Genomic DNA, 14597 nt, shown 5'->3' on the forward strand with positions numbered 1-14597 from the left:
CCATATGACATTCTCCCAATCTTGTTCTGGATCATCCAAATGCTCTCTAGCAAACTTCAGACAGGCCTGGACATGTACTGGCTTAAGCAGGGGGACACGTCTGGCACTGCAGGATTTGAGTCCCTGGCGGCGTAGTGTGTTACTATTGGTAGGCTTTGTTACTTTGGTCCCAGCTCTCTGCAGGTCATTCACTAGGTCCCTCCGTGTGGTTCGGGGATTTTTGCTCACCGTTCTTGTGATCATTTTGACCCCATGGGGTGAGATCTTGCATGGAGCCCCAGATCGAGGGAGATTATCAGTGGTCTTGTATGTCTTCCATTTCCTAATAATTGCTCCCACAGTTGATTTCTTCAAACCAAGCTGCTTACCTATTGATTGTCTTCCCAGATTGTCTTCCCAGCCTGGTGCAGGTCTACAATTTTGTTTCTGGTGTCCTTTGACAGCTCTTTGCTCTTGGCCATAGTGGAGTTTGGAGTGTGACTGTTTGAGGTTGTGGACAGGTGTCTTTTATACTGATAACAAGTTCAAACAGGTGCCATTAATACAGGTAACGAGTGGAGGACAGAGGAGCCTCTTAAAGAAGAAGTTACAGGTCTGTGAGAGCCAGAAATCTTGCTTGTTTGTAGGTGACCAAATACTTATTTTCCACCATCATTTGCAAATAAATTCATTAAAAATGAAGGCCTCTCTCATCTTTTTAAGTGGGAGAACTTGCACAATTGGTGGCTGACTAAATACTGTTTTGCCCCACTGTATATAATTTACAATGTCTCTTCAATGTTTTCTAAAAAAAATGTGAAAGAATAATAAGGATAATAATGAAGAATAAATCATCTTTACAGGTGTTTTATCATTTTTACCCACCAAAGCATTTACTTTGGTTTGTCGCCCGATCCACAAACACTTTGGAGGAGATGACATTACCGAAAGGCAGGAACATCTGCATCAGCTCGCCATCCCCAAACTCCTGAGGGAGGTGGTAGATGAACAGGTTACAGCCCTCCGGCCCTGCACACAGAGAGAGAGAGGAAGGATGGGATGGGGGAGAGAAAGGAGTGGGAGAGGGAGAGGAGAGGGGGAAAGAGAGGAGGGGAACGGTGGCATCGGGGAGAGAAAGGAAAGAAGAGAGGGGGTGGCATCAGGGAGAGAAAGGAGAGGAGAGGGGTTGGGGCAGGGGCAGGGGAGAGAGAAAGAGGAAAGGAGTGGGATGGAAGAGGGGGATGGGGTGTGAGAGGTGGTGGTATTAAGGGGGGAAGACCAATCAACATGATGATGCAACTAAACTGGTACATAATATGATATCAGAAAGACTGTAGAACAAGTTCTGGAATCAGATGATGCCCCATAGGGGGCTCTGGTCAAAAGTAGTGCACTATAAAGGGAATAGGGTGCCATTTGGGATGCAAAATGATTCCCATATGTTTAATCTACACTCCACAGGGGGGAGCCAGAGTCCCAAGCCAGTGTCATCCAGCACACAGGTCAATGAGTTCTCCCTCCACATTGGCTGATTACAGCAAGTCTACCGTTATGCATCTCTCTCACTTGCTTTCTCTGGCTTTCTTCCATGACAAAAGAAAACACAGAACATTGTCTGTTTCCCAAAGTATCTACATGTTAAATCGCCGGTTCTGCTGGTGACAAAGAAAGACAAAGAAAGGAAGCTATTGAGGTCCACCCCTCATGTAACTTTGAGGCAGACTGCATGGACGTGCTATGAAAGGGACAGTTGATTTGTTAGTAGTGTATGAGCCTGGAGACAAGCAAAAAATACCAGCCACTTTAACATTTAGTTTGATCAGATTGGCATAGACCAGGGTTGGTGTGTGTGTGTGCCTCACCTTCTCTCTGCTGTTGTGGGATGATGGGAGGAGGCTGGGGAAAGGCCTGGCTGATCTGGCCATATGCAGCAGGGTAGGCTGCTAAGACACACACATACATAAGCAGATCAGATAACACTCAAAGGCTGGAGAGCCGAGCGCACACACCTACACACTCACGCCGTGCACAAAAATATTTATACACACACACATGTATTTGATAAGACGCTAAGACTCATGTTTTTACACACACACACACCTACATATCAGATTATGCATACACACACACCATGTGAGAGTGACATACCTGCATACTGCTGGACTCCTGTGTAAGCCTGCTGTAGGTGATCTGCTGCAGTGGGACTCTGAGCTGCTGAGTCGAAGAGAAGGAGAGAGAGTGAAAGGACAAGAAGAGTAGGAAAAAACAGTAAGGATGGGAAGAAACAGAGGGAGATAGGAAGTGGTTAGAGAAGGAGATATGAAACGGTTAGAGAGGGAGATATGAAACGGTTAGAGAGGGAGAAATTAAACAGTTAGAGAGGGAGATATGAAGTGGTTAGAGAGGGAGATATGAAATGGTTAGAGAGGGAGACATGAAACGGTTAGAGAGGGAGATATGGAGTGACTGTGCTGTGTTTGAGCGTGAATGGCAATTTAACTTAATCTCTCCTGTCTCTCACCATTTTCTCTCAAACAACTGGGCAAAAAGGACACAGTCTGGGACTGGCTATATTTCCACACATACAGACACCAATTTGAACAGTTTTAATGACCAGATTGACCACTATAACACGCCAAGATTAATGTAGATCCGCTCAAGAACTCCTGGCACTATATGACATTCTTGTGTGGTGCACATTTTTGGACCAAAACATGTTACAGACACACAGCGAATTGGAAATATTACACCTAAATAATAACCAATACCATGCCACTACACACACTCATCAGAACCACACTGTCACACACATGCATGTAAACACACCCACATTTCCACACATGCACATACTTCTTTCTCTCACAGACAGACAGACACACACACACACACACAGGGGGGAGAAAGGCTTGAGGATGGGTACCTTCAGAGAGAGAAGAGAGGAAGCAGCCACCCTGAACTCCAAAACAACTCCGCTGAGCCAAACCGTTTTTCTCAGAGTCCTCTCTAAAAACCACCTCCTGTAACACTGGAAAGAGATTGGAGAAAAAGCATTTCCTCCACTATTCACAAACCCAAGGACATTGACACATACTGGCTAACATTGGAACATGATGCAAGCGCATACTGTACATCAGCAATCTTTATAGCCTTTTATAAACACCTTTCTTACAATTCATAACACAGCTGTTTGTTTCTTTGTCCTTTGTAAGATGACTACAAAAACCTGTTTTTCAATACAGCCAGCCCTCCTGAAAAGAATCCAACATCATGCCCCTCTGAAAGGATGGGAAATGTTTGGGGCAAAATAGACTTGCTGCACAAGTTACCCTCAGTCACAGATTTGCACCACAGCCACATCATTATTACACGTGAGAACCGTGTAAAATATTAAATTAAACACAGTCTCAAAAAGCCACCTGTCCCTTCTAATAGCCGGGCAATGGCACACATTTCGGCAAATAAACGTCTTTCAAAAAAACGGCGGGTCTAAATGAACTGTCTACATGGTTTAATGTTTGATTTGTTACATTAAATAATTCAGTAATGACTCAAAAAAATTATGTAAATCATATATTTTTATCGGCAGTAAGAAACGTCTAGCCATTGGCTGCTAACAGTTGATAACTGCTAGCTAATAGTGATGTGCAGCTTGCGAACGATAAGCTATTTTTGAATAACTATTTTTACTGACTCAAGAGTCATGAATCAGTGACTCGTTAATTTTTGTTGTTCATTTGACCTGTGCTAGTGCTGGCCACAATGAGTCCTACGGCAGTCCAGAGACGTGCTCCGAGTCCGACCATGAAATATCTGTCATATGAGCGCAGGAAAATAGATCATGAGCATAAATAAGAAAAATACACTTTTAGAACTGATAATTGATCACATGGTGGAAAAATGTATGCAATTAATAGATTTTTGAATGTTATGATGCACACAGCTTTTTAGAACCAAAACATACACAGCTTCTGCTCAACAAACTCGAGAACAAATCGTTTGCGGGGCTGCAGTTCGCAAACGGAATTCTGTTTATCACCCTCGTGGCAGTTAAGCAAGGCATTCTGTTTATCACCCTCGTGGCAGTCAAGCAAGGCATTCTGTTTATCACCCTCGTGGCAGTCAAGCAAGGCATTCTGTTTATCACCCTCGTGGCAGTCAAGCAAGGCATTCTGTTTATCACCCTCGTGGCAGTCAAGCAAGGCATTCTGTTTATCACCCTCGTGGCAGTCAAGCAAGGCATTCTGTTTATCACCCTCGTGGCAGTCAAGCAAGGCATTCTGTTTATCACCCTCGTGGCAGTCAAGTAAGGCATTCTGTTTATCACCCTCGTGGCAGTCAAGCAAGGCATTCTGTTTATCACCCTCGTGGCAGTCAAGCAAGGCATTCTGTTTATCACCCTCGTGGCAGTCAAGCAAGGCATTCTGTTTATCACCCTCGTGGCAGTCAAGCAAGGCATTCTGTTTATCACCCTCGTGGCAGTCAAGCAAGGCATTCTGCCAAGAGTCGTTTGCAATCTAGTCTAGTTGCGGTCACAACTGGACCTTGTTTCAAATGTATCAAGAAATAATCGTATTTGTATGCCTAGCAATCAACAAATGTTAATTGTTTAAAGCACACTTTTACAAGTCTCAGTCACAAATGACAACTTCTAATAAGCCTCCTATGTGGAAAGACAATATGCGAACAAGAGGCTGGTAGAATCATGACCCATTAAAGTTTTCAGTTCATTTTTAGCAGGTAAGGGGTCCTGTCTGCTCTAGGTATTACTGACTCAAATGAACAAAATTAGTCAAAAGATGAGTTGAAAAAAAGACCCAAACTTCCCATCAGTACTAGCTAACTGGCAAACACAAAAGCAGTTAACAACTTTGGTAGTACAGACCCCAGAAAATGCCCGATCGCCTTCTAGTGGCGAAAGTAAGAACTGATGAAAATGCACAATAAAAGAGGAGAATCATTATTCTGTCAAGGAAAAGTTTTTTTATAGAAGGATGCTGAGTCAAAATAAACTTGACACAGTGTGTAAATGATTACACATTAGTGCAGAAAATGAAGAAATTGCTTAAAATGCTGGAAGTGAACGCTGGAAATAAACAATTAACTGCAAATGAGCAAAAGCTGTGTGTATAATACGCGCCTGATTTAAGCAAATAAAATCCTGGGCTATTAATTTAAGTTTCTCGGTAATTCAATCAGTCTTTGGGAATTCAAAGATTCAGGTAAATGTGTAAAATTGGGTAATATGTAACATATATTATTGTCACGTTCCTGACCTGTTTTCTTTTGTCTTGTATTTATTTAGTTGGTCAGGGCGTGAGTTGGGTGGGTTTGTCTATGTGTGATTTTCTATGTTGGGATTTTGTGTTCGGCCTGGTATGATTCTCAATCAGAGGCAGCTGTCAATTGTTGTCCCTGATTGAGAATCATACTAAGGCAGCCGGGTTTTCACGTGTATTTTGTGGGTGTTTGTTTCCTGTCTCTGTGTTTGTGTTCTGCACCAGATAGGACTGTCTCGGTTTTCACGTTTGTTATTTTGTAGTTTGTATAGTGTTCACGTTATTGTCATTCTTTATTAAACATGTTGAACACTAACTGCGCTGCATTTTGGTCCTCTCCTTCATCCCAGGAAGAAAGCCGTTACAGAAACACCCACCACCAAAGGACCAAGCAGAGTGGAAAAGGGCAGCGACAGCAGCAGCAGCGCAGCAGCAGCAGCAGCAGCAGCAGCAGCAGCGCAAAAGGGAGAATTGGACATGGAAGGACGTTTTGGACGGCAAGGGTTGCTACACATGGGAGGAGATCCTGTCTGGAAAGGATCGCCTCCCATGGGAACAGCTGGAGGCAGCTCGGAGAGCAGAGGCAACCGGAGATAGGAACCGGCGGTATGAAGGTACGCGGCTAGCACGGAAGCCCGAGAGTCAGACCCAAAAATTTATTGTGGGGGGGGGGGGGGGGGCACACGCGGAGAATGGCAAAGCCGGGTAGGATACCTGAGCCAACTCCCCGTGCTTACCGTGGAGTGAGAGGGCGTCGTACTGGTCAGACACCGTGCTATGCGGTAAAGCGCACGGTGTCCCCAGTACGCGTGCTTAGTCCAGTGCGGGCTATTCCACCTTGCCGCACTGGCCGGGCTAGGTTGGGCATCGAGCCGGGTATCATGAAGCTGGCCCAACGCATCTGGCCTCCAGTGCGTCTCCTCGGGCCGGCGTACATGGCACCAGCCTTACAAATGGTGTCCCCGGTTCGCCAGCATAGCTCAGTGCGGATTTTTCCACCTCGCCGCACTGGCAGGGCTACGGGGACCATTCAACCTGGTAAGGTTGGGCAGGCTCGGTGCTCAAGAGCGCGTGTCCTCCTTCACGGTCCGGTTTTTCCGGTGCCACCTCCACGTACCAGCCCTCCGGTGGCAGCTCCCCGCACCAGGCTGTCTCTCCGTCTTCTCTCTCCAGGTGCTCCCACCTGTCCAGTGCTGTCAGAGCCTTCCTCCTCTCCAGCGCAGCCAGTGTCTGAACTGTCTGCCTGCCCAGCGCTGTCTGAACTGTCTGCCTGCCCAGCGCTGTCTGAGCTGCCTGCCTGCCCAGCGCTGTCTGAGGTGCCTGCCTGCACAGCACCGTCAGAGCTGTCCGTCTGTCCCGAGCCGTCAGAGCTGTCCGTCTGTCCCGAGCCGTCAGAGCTGTCCGTCTGTCCTGAGCTGCCCGTCTATCCCGAGCCGTCAGAGCTGCCCGTCTGTCCCGAGCCGTCAGAGCCGTCCGCCAGACAGGAGCAGCCAGAGCCGTCCGCCAGACAGGAGCAGCCAGAGCCGTCCGCCAGACAGGAGCAGCCAGAGCCGTCCGCCAGACAGGAGCAGCCAGAGCCGTCCGCCAGACAGGAGCAGCCAGAGCCTTCCGCCAGACAGGAGCAGCCAGAGCATTCCGCCAGACAGGAGCAGCCAGAGCCTTCCGCCAGACAGGAGCAGCCAGAGCCGTCCAGCCAGGACCAGCCAGAGCCGTCCAGCCAGGACCAGCCAGAGCCATCCAGCCAGGACCAGCCAGAGCCAGCCAGCCAGCCAGGATCCGCCAGGACCGCCAACCAGCCAGGATCTGCCAGAGCCAGCCGGCCATGAGCAGCCCGAGCCAGCCGGCCATGAGCAGCCCGAGCCGCCAGCCTGCCATGAGCAGCCAGAGCCGCCAGCCAGCCATGAGCAGCCAGAGCCGTCCAGCCAGGACCAGCCAGAGCCGTCCAGCCATGAGCAGCCAGAGCCGTCCAGCCAGGACCAGCCAGAGCCGTCTAGCCAGGACCAGCCAGAGCCGTCCAGCCAGGACCAGCCAGAGCCGTCCAGCCAGGATCCGCCAGAGCCAGCCAGCCAGGATCCGCCAGAGCCAGCCAGCCAGGATCCGCCAGAGCCAGCCAGCCAGGATCCGTCCCTCAGTCCGGTGCTGCCCCTCAGTCCGGTGCTGCCCCTGAGTCAGGTGCTGCCCCTCAGTCCGGTGTTGCCCCTCAGTCCGGTGCTGCCCCTTAGTCCGGTGCTGCTCCTTAATCTAGTGGGGTTAATTTGGAGGAGGCTACGGAAGAGGGAATTGACTATGGTGGGGTGGGGACCACGACCAGCGCCAGAGCCGCCACCGTGGACAGACGCCCACCCAGACCCTCCCCTAGAGTTTATGCTGGTGCGCCCGGAGTTCGCACCTTAAGGGGGGTGTTATGTCAAGTTCCTGACCTGTTTTCTTTTGTCTTGTATTTATTTAGTCGGTCAGGGCGTGATTTGGGTGGGTTTGTCTATGTGTGATTTTCTATGTTGGGATTTTGTGTTCGGCCTGGTATGATTCTCAATCAGAGGCAGCTGTCAATCGTTGTCCCTGATTGAGAATCATACTAAGGCAGCCGGCAGCCGGGGTTTCACGTGTATTTTGTGGGTGTTTGTTTCCTGTCTCTGTGTTTGTGTTCTGCACCAGATAGGACTGTCTCGGTTTTCACGTTTGTTATTTTGTAGTTTGTATAGTGTTCACGTTATTGTCATTCTTTATTAAACATGTTGAACACTAACTGTGCTGCATTTTGGTCCTCTCCTTCATCCCAGGAAGAAAGCCGTTACAATTATACATGGCTCTTGTTCTATGCATGTAGGCCTACTGTATATGTCAATCATTGGTTGCACCTTGCATGCTTTGTGGCGAGTCTGCGTTCTACTCTGCATGTGTTAAGCCAGTGTACATTGTAGTGAATGTGTGTAGGGCAGCCCCCGAAGTGACTCTTCTTTTCACTGAATGGAAGAATTTCCTCTGTTTTGTCTTAGGAATTCAACATTCTCTGTGTTGATCTTGCCAACCCCCATTGTCTCACCTCTGAGAAGCAGAGGTTACATCCTGTAGGTCTGTCTGATTGAAAGTTAACTTTAGAGTAATACTATTGGTCAACAACTCAGATGTTGAATCCAAACAACTCAGAGACTTATTAAAGGGTCTTAGATTCATTGATCTTTCTCTTGTTTGTTCCTGACTAGCTGTGGAGCGATACCTACATCATTTGCTTCTCAGTGGTCAGACAATGGGGGTTGGCAAGATCAGCACAGAGAATGCTGAATTCCTAAGGCTACACAGAAGAAATTCTGCATACAGTGAAATGAAGTGTCACTTCGGGGGCTGCCCTACACATGTATCACAGCGAGTGTGTGTTATTTTGTCTTTAAATATCCTTCAGCAAGTATATGTCCTCTGCAGTGTGTGTTGTGCTGAATGTTTGTGGTAGGTGGATGGGTGGTTTGAGGTGGCTTACCAGGATAGGGGTGTATCCCGTTGGTGTACACAGCTTCGGCAGTGGGCTGCCCATTGGCCTGATGGGGGGGCATCCCAGCGAAACCATTCACACTGATGGGCGAGGGGATACTGGTCACTGTGGGTGCGCCAATACCAGGGGGGGTACTGCCACCTGGCAGAGAGAAAGAAAGAAAGAGATGAGCAAGGGACATTGCCAGTTAACTGACAAAGTTTGGTCTGACAACTGACCACGAAGGGTGTTTTTTACTGACAACTAAGTCCCCCCCACACCCGACAGCTGATAATATCTTAATATTGCCATACAGGTGGAGAAGTTGAACCCTTGACCTCACCTGACGTGGGGGTCATGTGCCCCCCTGGGAGGCCGTTGATGGTGGCCATGTGCTGCATCTGTGCAGCGGCAAAGGCTGCCATGGGGCTGAGGTAGCCCCCCTGCCCGACTGACGCCATCAACGCTGCCTGCTGCTGCTGCACCTGCATGGAGAGATGTAGTGAGGTGGAGAGAGGGAGATATTTAAAAAAAAATTTTATTTAACCTTTATTTAACTAGGCAAGTCAGTCAAGAACAAATTTGTATTTGTAATGACAGCCTAACCCGGCCAAACCCTAACCCAGATGAAGCTGGGACAATTGTGCGCCACTCCATGGGAACCAGGGTCTGTAGTGACGGCTCTAGCACTGAGATGCAGTGCCTTAGATTGCCGTGCCACTCAGGAGAGAGGGATGGAGAGTGTGACTTTCTTATTCTGCACAATTTTTACTTTTTTTATACTTCGGCTCATATTCTAATTTGTGTGTGTGTGTGTGTGTGTGTGTAAAGGACTGTATATATGAATGGACACAGCCATCGATTACGTGACACCATTCATTCCTATGTGAAACTCAGGAGCACATCGAAGCCAAATGGCGTCTCATGGAGACATAATATGCGCCGTTTGAGCTACTCCAGGAAGTGATGTTGCAGGCGAGCTCAGTGCTGCCCAATGTTCCCTCCAAAATATTTCCCCACTGAGTAAATATCAGGTCGCATTTACTGTGAACACTGTACGTTTTAAGTTATAGTTTTAACAGTGGCCAAGTAGGCTACGGTGGCTATTTGATCATAATGTAGGCCAACCAGAGTGGCCTACCAAAAACAATGGAGAACATGCATCCCATAACATTTTAACATGGAAATAGCTCTTCTATCATTCAGCCTACAGCAGCAGCCAAAGTGTGGTGTTCAATGTACAATCCATGAAACGTTTGAAAGAACATGCAGGGCTTGACATTAACAACACTATAAACGTTTCCCTTTACTGTGTCAATTGTGATCGAATCAACTCAACATTTGCCACTTTAAATGCAACATTGTAGGCAGAAAGCATCAGAGTAGGATTATATTGCATTAACACGTACAACTCTGCCCGTACTCTACACAGACCGGTGTGGCATAAACAATCAGAGCTGCCGTATGCCTATATGCAAATAGACCATTGCCGTATATGGATCTGTGCCATTTGCTTTGAACTGGACTGTGTTTACAGTACGAGCGGTCGTGAGTAGATGCGCTTGTTTTGAGATCAAAGTCAGAGCTGCATATAGCCACGTGCACATTTGTTCACATCCTTTGCTAGTTAGTGAGTTATTAGCCCAGTTATAGATCATTTGTAGTCAGCGATAGGGGTGTGATTGATTCCTACAAGAGCACAAAATGTGTACATTTCTAGACATCTTTGAAAAGCGAGTCAGGAAAAGAGTTCATTTTTTTTCTTAAAGGGGCAGTGTTGTTTTTTGAGACAGGCTTGAATACGCTAAGGGTAGCATAATTTGTCTGATTCTCTGTTATAATGGAATGGGAATAATAATGCATTTTATTTTGTAAAGTATTTTCTTGCATCAAGCAACACAACAACATTTTCAGTCACCTCCTTGTCTGAAGGACAATTGTATGAACAGGTTAAAACCTCTCTGTCACGTTCTGACCATAGGTGGCTTGTTTTGTGTTGGGGTTTGTGGGTGGTTGTTTCCTGTCTTTGTGTTTTCTCTGCACCAGATAGGGCTGTATCGGTTTGCCACATTTGTTATTTTGTATTCGTTGTAAGTGTTCACTGTTTTTCGTTTTATTAAACATGTTGAGCACTGGCTACGCTGCGTGTTGGTCCAATCCCTGTTACACCCTCTCTTCTCGTGAAGAGAGGGAAGGCTGCCGTTACACTCTCTGGGATATGTGGGACGCTAGCGTCCCAACTGGCCAACATCCAGTGAAAATGCAGAGCACCAAATTCAAATAAATTATTATAAAAATTAAACTTTCATGAAATCACATTCAATATACCAAATTAAAGCTACACTTGTTGTGAATCCAGCCAATGTGTCAGATTTCAAAAATGCTTTACGGCGAAAGCAAACGATGCTATTATCTGAGCATAGCACCCAAGCAAACAAACACAGACCATCATATTTCAACCCTCCAGGCGCGACACAAGACGCAGAAATAAAGATATAATTCATGCCTTACCTTTGACGAGCTTCTGTTGGCACTCCAATATGTCCCATAAACATCACAAATGGTCCTTTTGTTCGATTAATTCCGTCGATATATATCCAAAATGTCAATTTATTTGGCGCGTTTGATCCAGAAAAACACTGGTTCCAACTCGCGCAACATGACTACAAAAGTTACCTGTAAGCTTTGTCCAAACATTTCAAACTACTTTTGTAATACAACTTTCGGTATTTTGTAACGTGAATAATCGATAAAATTGAAGATGAAATGATCTGTGTTCAATAACAGAGGAAAACAAAGTGTAGCGAGCCTCTGTGTAATGCGCCTCTAACAAAGAGTACACATCCCTCGATCCTCATTCTGAACAGTGTTACTTCTTCATTTCTCAAAGGAAAAACCTCAACCAATTTCTAAAAACTGTTGATATCCAGTGGAAGCGATAGGAACTGCAAGAAGGTCCCTTCGAAATCTGGATTCCCAATGAAAACTCATTGAAAAGAGAGTGACCTCAAACAAAAAAAATCTGAATGGTTTGTCCTCAGGGTTTCACCTGCCAAATAAGTTCTGTTATAGTCACAGACATGATTCAAACAGTTTTAGAAACTTCAGAGTGTTTTCTATCCAAATATACTAATACTATGCATATCTTTGCTTCTGGGCATGAGTAGCAGGCAGTTTAATTTGGGCATGTTTTTCATCCAAAATTCCAAATGCTGCCCCCTATCTCTGAGAAGTTTTAACAGGGAAAAAACTAGAACAGTGGTCGCCAACATTTTCTCAGTCAAAATTGAAGCTGAGATCTACCGCTCAGATTGTTTTTAACCTGACTTAAAAAATGTAAGCCTATGCAACATTAAACAATTAAAAACAGTACTGTAGCAATGAGGTTTGTCCAGTAAGCTATAGGTCCAATACATTATCACTGCATATTGGCTTTACTTGAATTGCCCTGCCAATGCATTGTTGTTCGGGCCATTTGAAGTAGGCTATATGATCACACCAGTAATAGAGCCATTGTTGTATCACTTGTAAGGCACGGCAAAGTGAGCATACAGTTAAATAATTGTATTTTTATTTTACTGGACTGATGGTGCCTACATCTGATGGTCAGTCTCAGCGGAAGAAGACAGCAGCAGACTGAGGTGCCGCCTCTCAACATCCCTCCGCTCATCCCTCAGCTCTCATTGACACTGACCAAAAAGGGACACCGTCTCCCAGCTTATGGCGAAACTTGAGTCGCACCTCATTATTTCAGCCTCATACACAAATTCATGTTGTTACTCTCTGTTAGAACAGAGAAAGTGAAATATTCCTCAATATTAAAAAGACCCAAGCTGCTAATAATAACAACAGCGCAAGCCTATAGATACGCTTTCCTACTCATTCATTACTGCTGCAGTGCTTGTTGTAGCACTGAGGGGAAATAGGAAGAATGCGCATTTTATGGATTCTAAAAGTGTTGAATAGAATGTGTTGACAGTGCTGAGTAAGAACTTAAACATGAACTCACTCATAAAAACAGTAGCTCTTTGCTGTATTCATTGACAGTCTCTCTCTAGTCTGGTTTTGAAATCTTACCCTATAAACTTTGCTCTAGCTTTCTTTTATGCCTGCTCTGTTACTGGAGACACGGTCACTGCAGCTACTTGATTTGCTCTCCCACCGGGAAAGCAGAGTTTGTACCTTCAGACACATGAAATGGTTAAAAAAGGCAACAGTTTACCTACCCGGCGCGCAGGGCAGTTGAATTGGGTGCACCTACTGCCAACAGGCCGAGACCAATAAAATAAATCATTGGGTTTTTACAGAAATAGTTTTTTTTTAATTAATCATTTTTTAATCCCTTTTTCTCCCCAATTGGTAGTTACAGTCTTGTCCCATCGCTGCAAATTCCTTTACGGACTCGGGAGAGGCGAAGGTCAAGAGACGTGCGTGCTCCGAAATACGACCCTGCCAAGCCACACTGCTTCTTGACACATTGCTCGCTTAACCCGGAATCCAGCCGCACCAATGTGTCGGAGGAAACACTGTACACCTGGCGTGTCAGCATGCATGTGGCCGGCCCGCCGCAGGAGTCACTAGAGCACAATGGGACAAGGACATACTGGCCAGCCAAACCCTCCCCTAACCCGGACGATGCTGGGACAATTGTGCGCCGCCTCATGGGTCTCCTGGGCGCGGACGGCTGCGACACAGCCTGGGATCGAACCAGGATCTGTAGTGACGCAGCTAGCACTGTGATGCAGTGCCTTAGACCGCTGCGCCTCTCGAGAGGTCCCCTTTACAGAAATGCTTGGCAATATTGACCGGTTGCTGACCACTGCTCTAGAAAGTTGAGTGAGTGTGTTGAGTGTGGGCTGATATTTATTCTGTGTGGCTGGCTCACATGCGCAGCTTAGAGTGAACATTTGTACTACCCCCACTCATTTAGTAATTCAAGTTGAATTGCAGACCGGGGTACTGCAGGTTGCTGTTAGCAACAAAATGATCCTTATAGCTTCTTCTGTATGCAATAAAGAAATGCTTGGTTCAAGGACATACATCTGGTGTATTAGATGCAATTATTGGTACCATGATTGTCTTCTAAACATTTTTTCATTTACACAAAAATTGACCACGAAAATTTCCATTTTTTCCATTCACTATAATGGGGGATCCTGTTTTCTGCTAACTATGCCTGCAGTACCGTGGTCGGCCTTGAATATCCGTGGCTTTAATGAGAGGGGGAAGTCATTCTCCCCTGGTGTGTCCTACCTGTGCATAGGCCCCGTAGGCCCCAAACTGCAGGGCCATGGGGTTGAAAATACCCATCTGACCAGCCATCTGCTGCATGCGCCGGATGGTGCGCTCCTTATCTGTGTCGGCAAACTTCACCACCAGACTTGAGGATGCACCCTGCCACACACACGCACGCACGCACGCACGCACGCACGCACGCACGCACACACACACACACACACACACACACACACACACACACACACACACACACACACACACACACACACACACACACACACACACACACACACACACACACACACACACACACACACACACACACACACACACACACACACACACAGAGAGCAAAGGAGTACATATGTTAACACATACACACACACAATACAAAGGACACACACTAGCTGATACACTCACCATATTGAATACTGAACTCACAGGCATTGTCTGGCTGCCGTGTAGTGCACTGATAGCTGCCTGAGCTTCAGCGTGAGAGGAGTACTTTACAAACGCACAACCTGAGAGAGAGAGAAACAGAGAGAGAAACAGAGAGAAAGAGAGAGAAGCAGGTAGTGAGAAAGAGACAGAAAAGACAGTCAGTCAGACAGTCAGTCACTACCCACGGGGCACACACT

The 14597-nt window shown here is 46.6% G+C and overlaps 1 protein-coding gene across 14 annotated transcripts in view; it reads right to left on the reverse strand.

The window, feature by feature from the left end:
* Window positions 1-14597, reverse strand: part of LOC129815315 (CUGBP Elav-like family member 4) — a 146516-nt gene that overhangs the window by 11976 nt on the left and 119943 nt on the right. For 4 of the 14 annotated variants that reach the window (XM_055869010.1, XM_055869007.1, XM_055869019.1 and 1 more), the window contains 8 exons: window positions 14380-14480; window positions 13975-14115; window positions 9065-9206; window positions 8731-8883; window positions 2900-3004; window positions 2128-2193; window positions 1842-1922; window positions 865-1008 (listed from right to left, as the gene is read on the reverse strand). In XM_055869010.1, the coding sequence (XP_055724985.1) occupies window positions 865-1008; window positions 1842-1922; window positions 2128-2193; window positions 2900-3004; window positions 8731-8883; window positions 9065-9206; window positions 13975-14115; window positions 14380-14480 (933 nt within the window). The remainder of the gene's footprint in view (window positions 1-864; window positions 1009-1841; window positions 1923-2127; window positions 2194-2899; window positions 3005-8730; window positions 8884-9064; window positions 9207-13974; window positions 14116-14379; window positions 14481-14597) is intronic. The other 10 variants (XM_055869021.1, XM_055869020.1, XM_055869014.1 and 7 more) reach the window with 8 other exon arrangements.

This window comes from Salvelinus fontinalis, chromosome 18, assembly GCF_029448725.1.
Source record: "Salvelinus fontinalis isolate EN_2023a chromosome 18, ASM2944872v1, whole genome shotgun sequence".
Taxonomy (NCBI): domain Eukaryota; kingdom Metazoa; phylum Chordata; class Actinopteri; order Salmoniformes; family Salmonidae; genus Salvelinus; species Salvelinus fontinalis.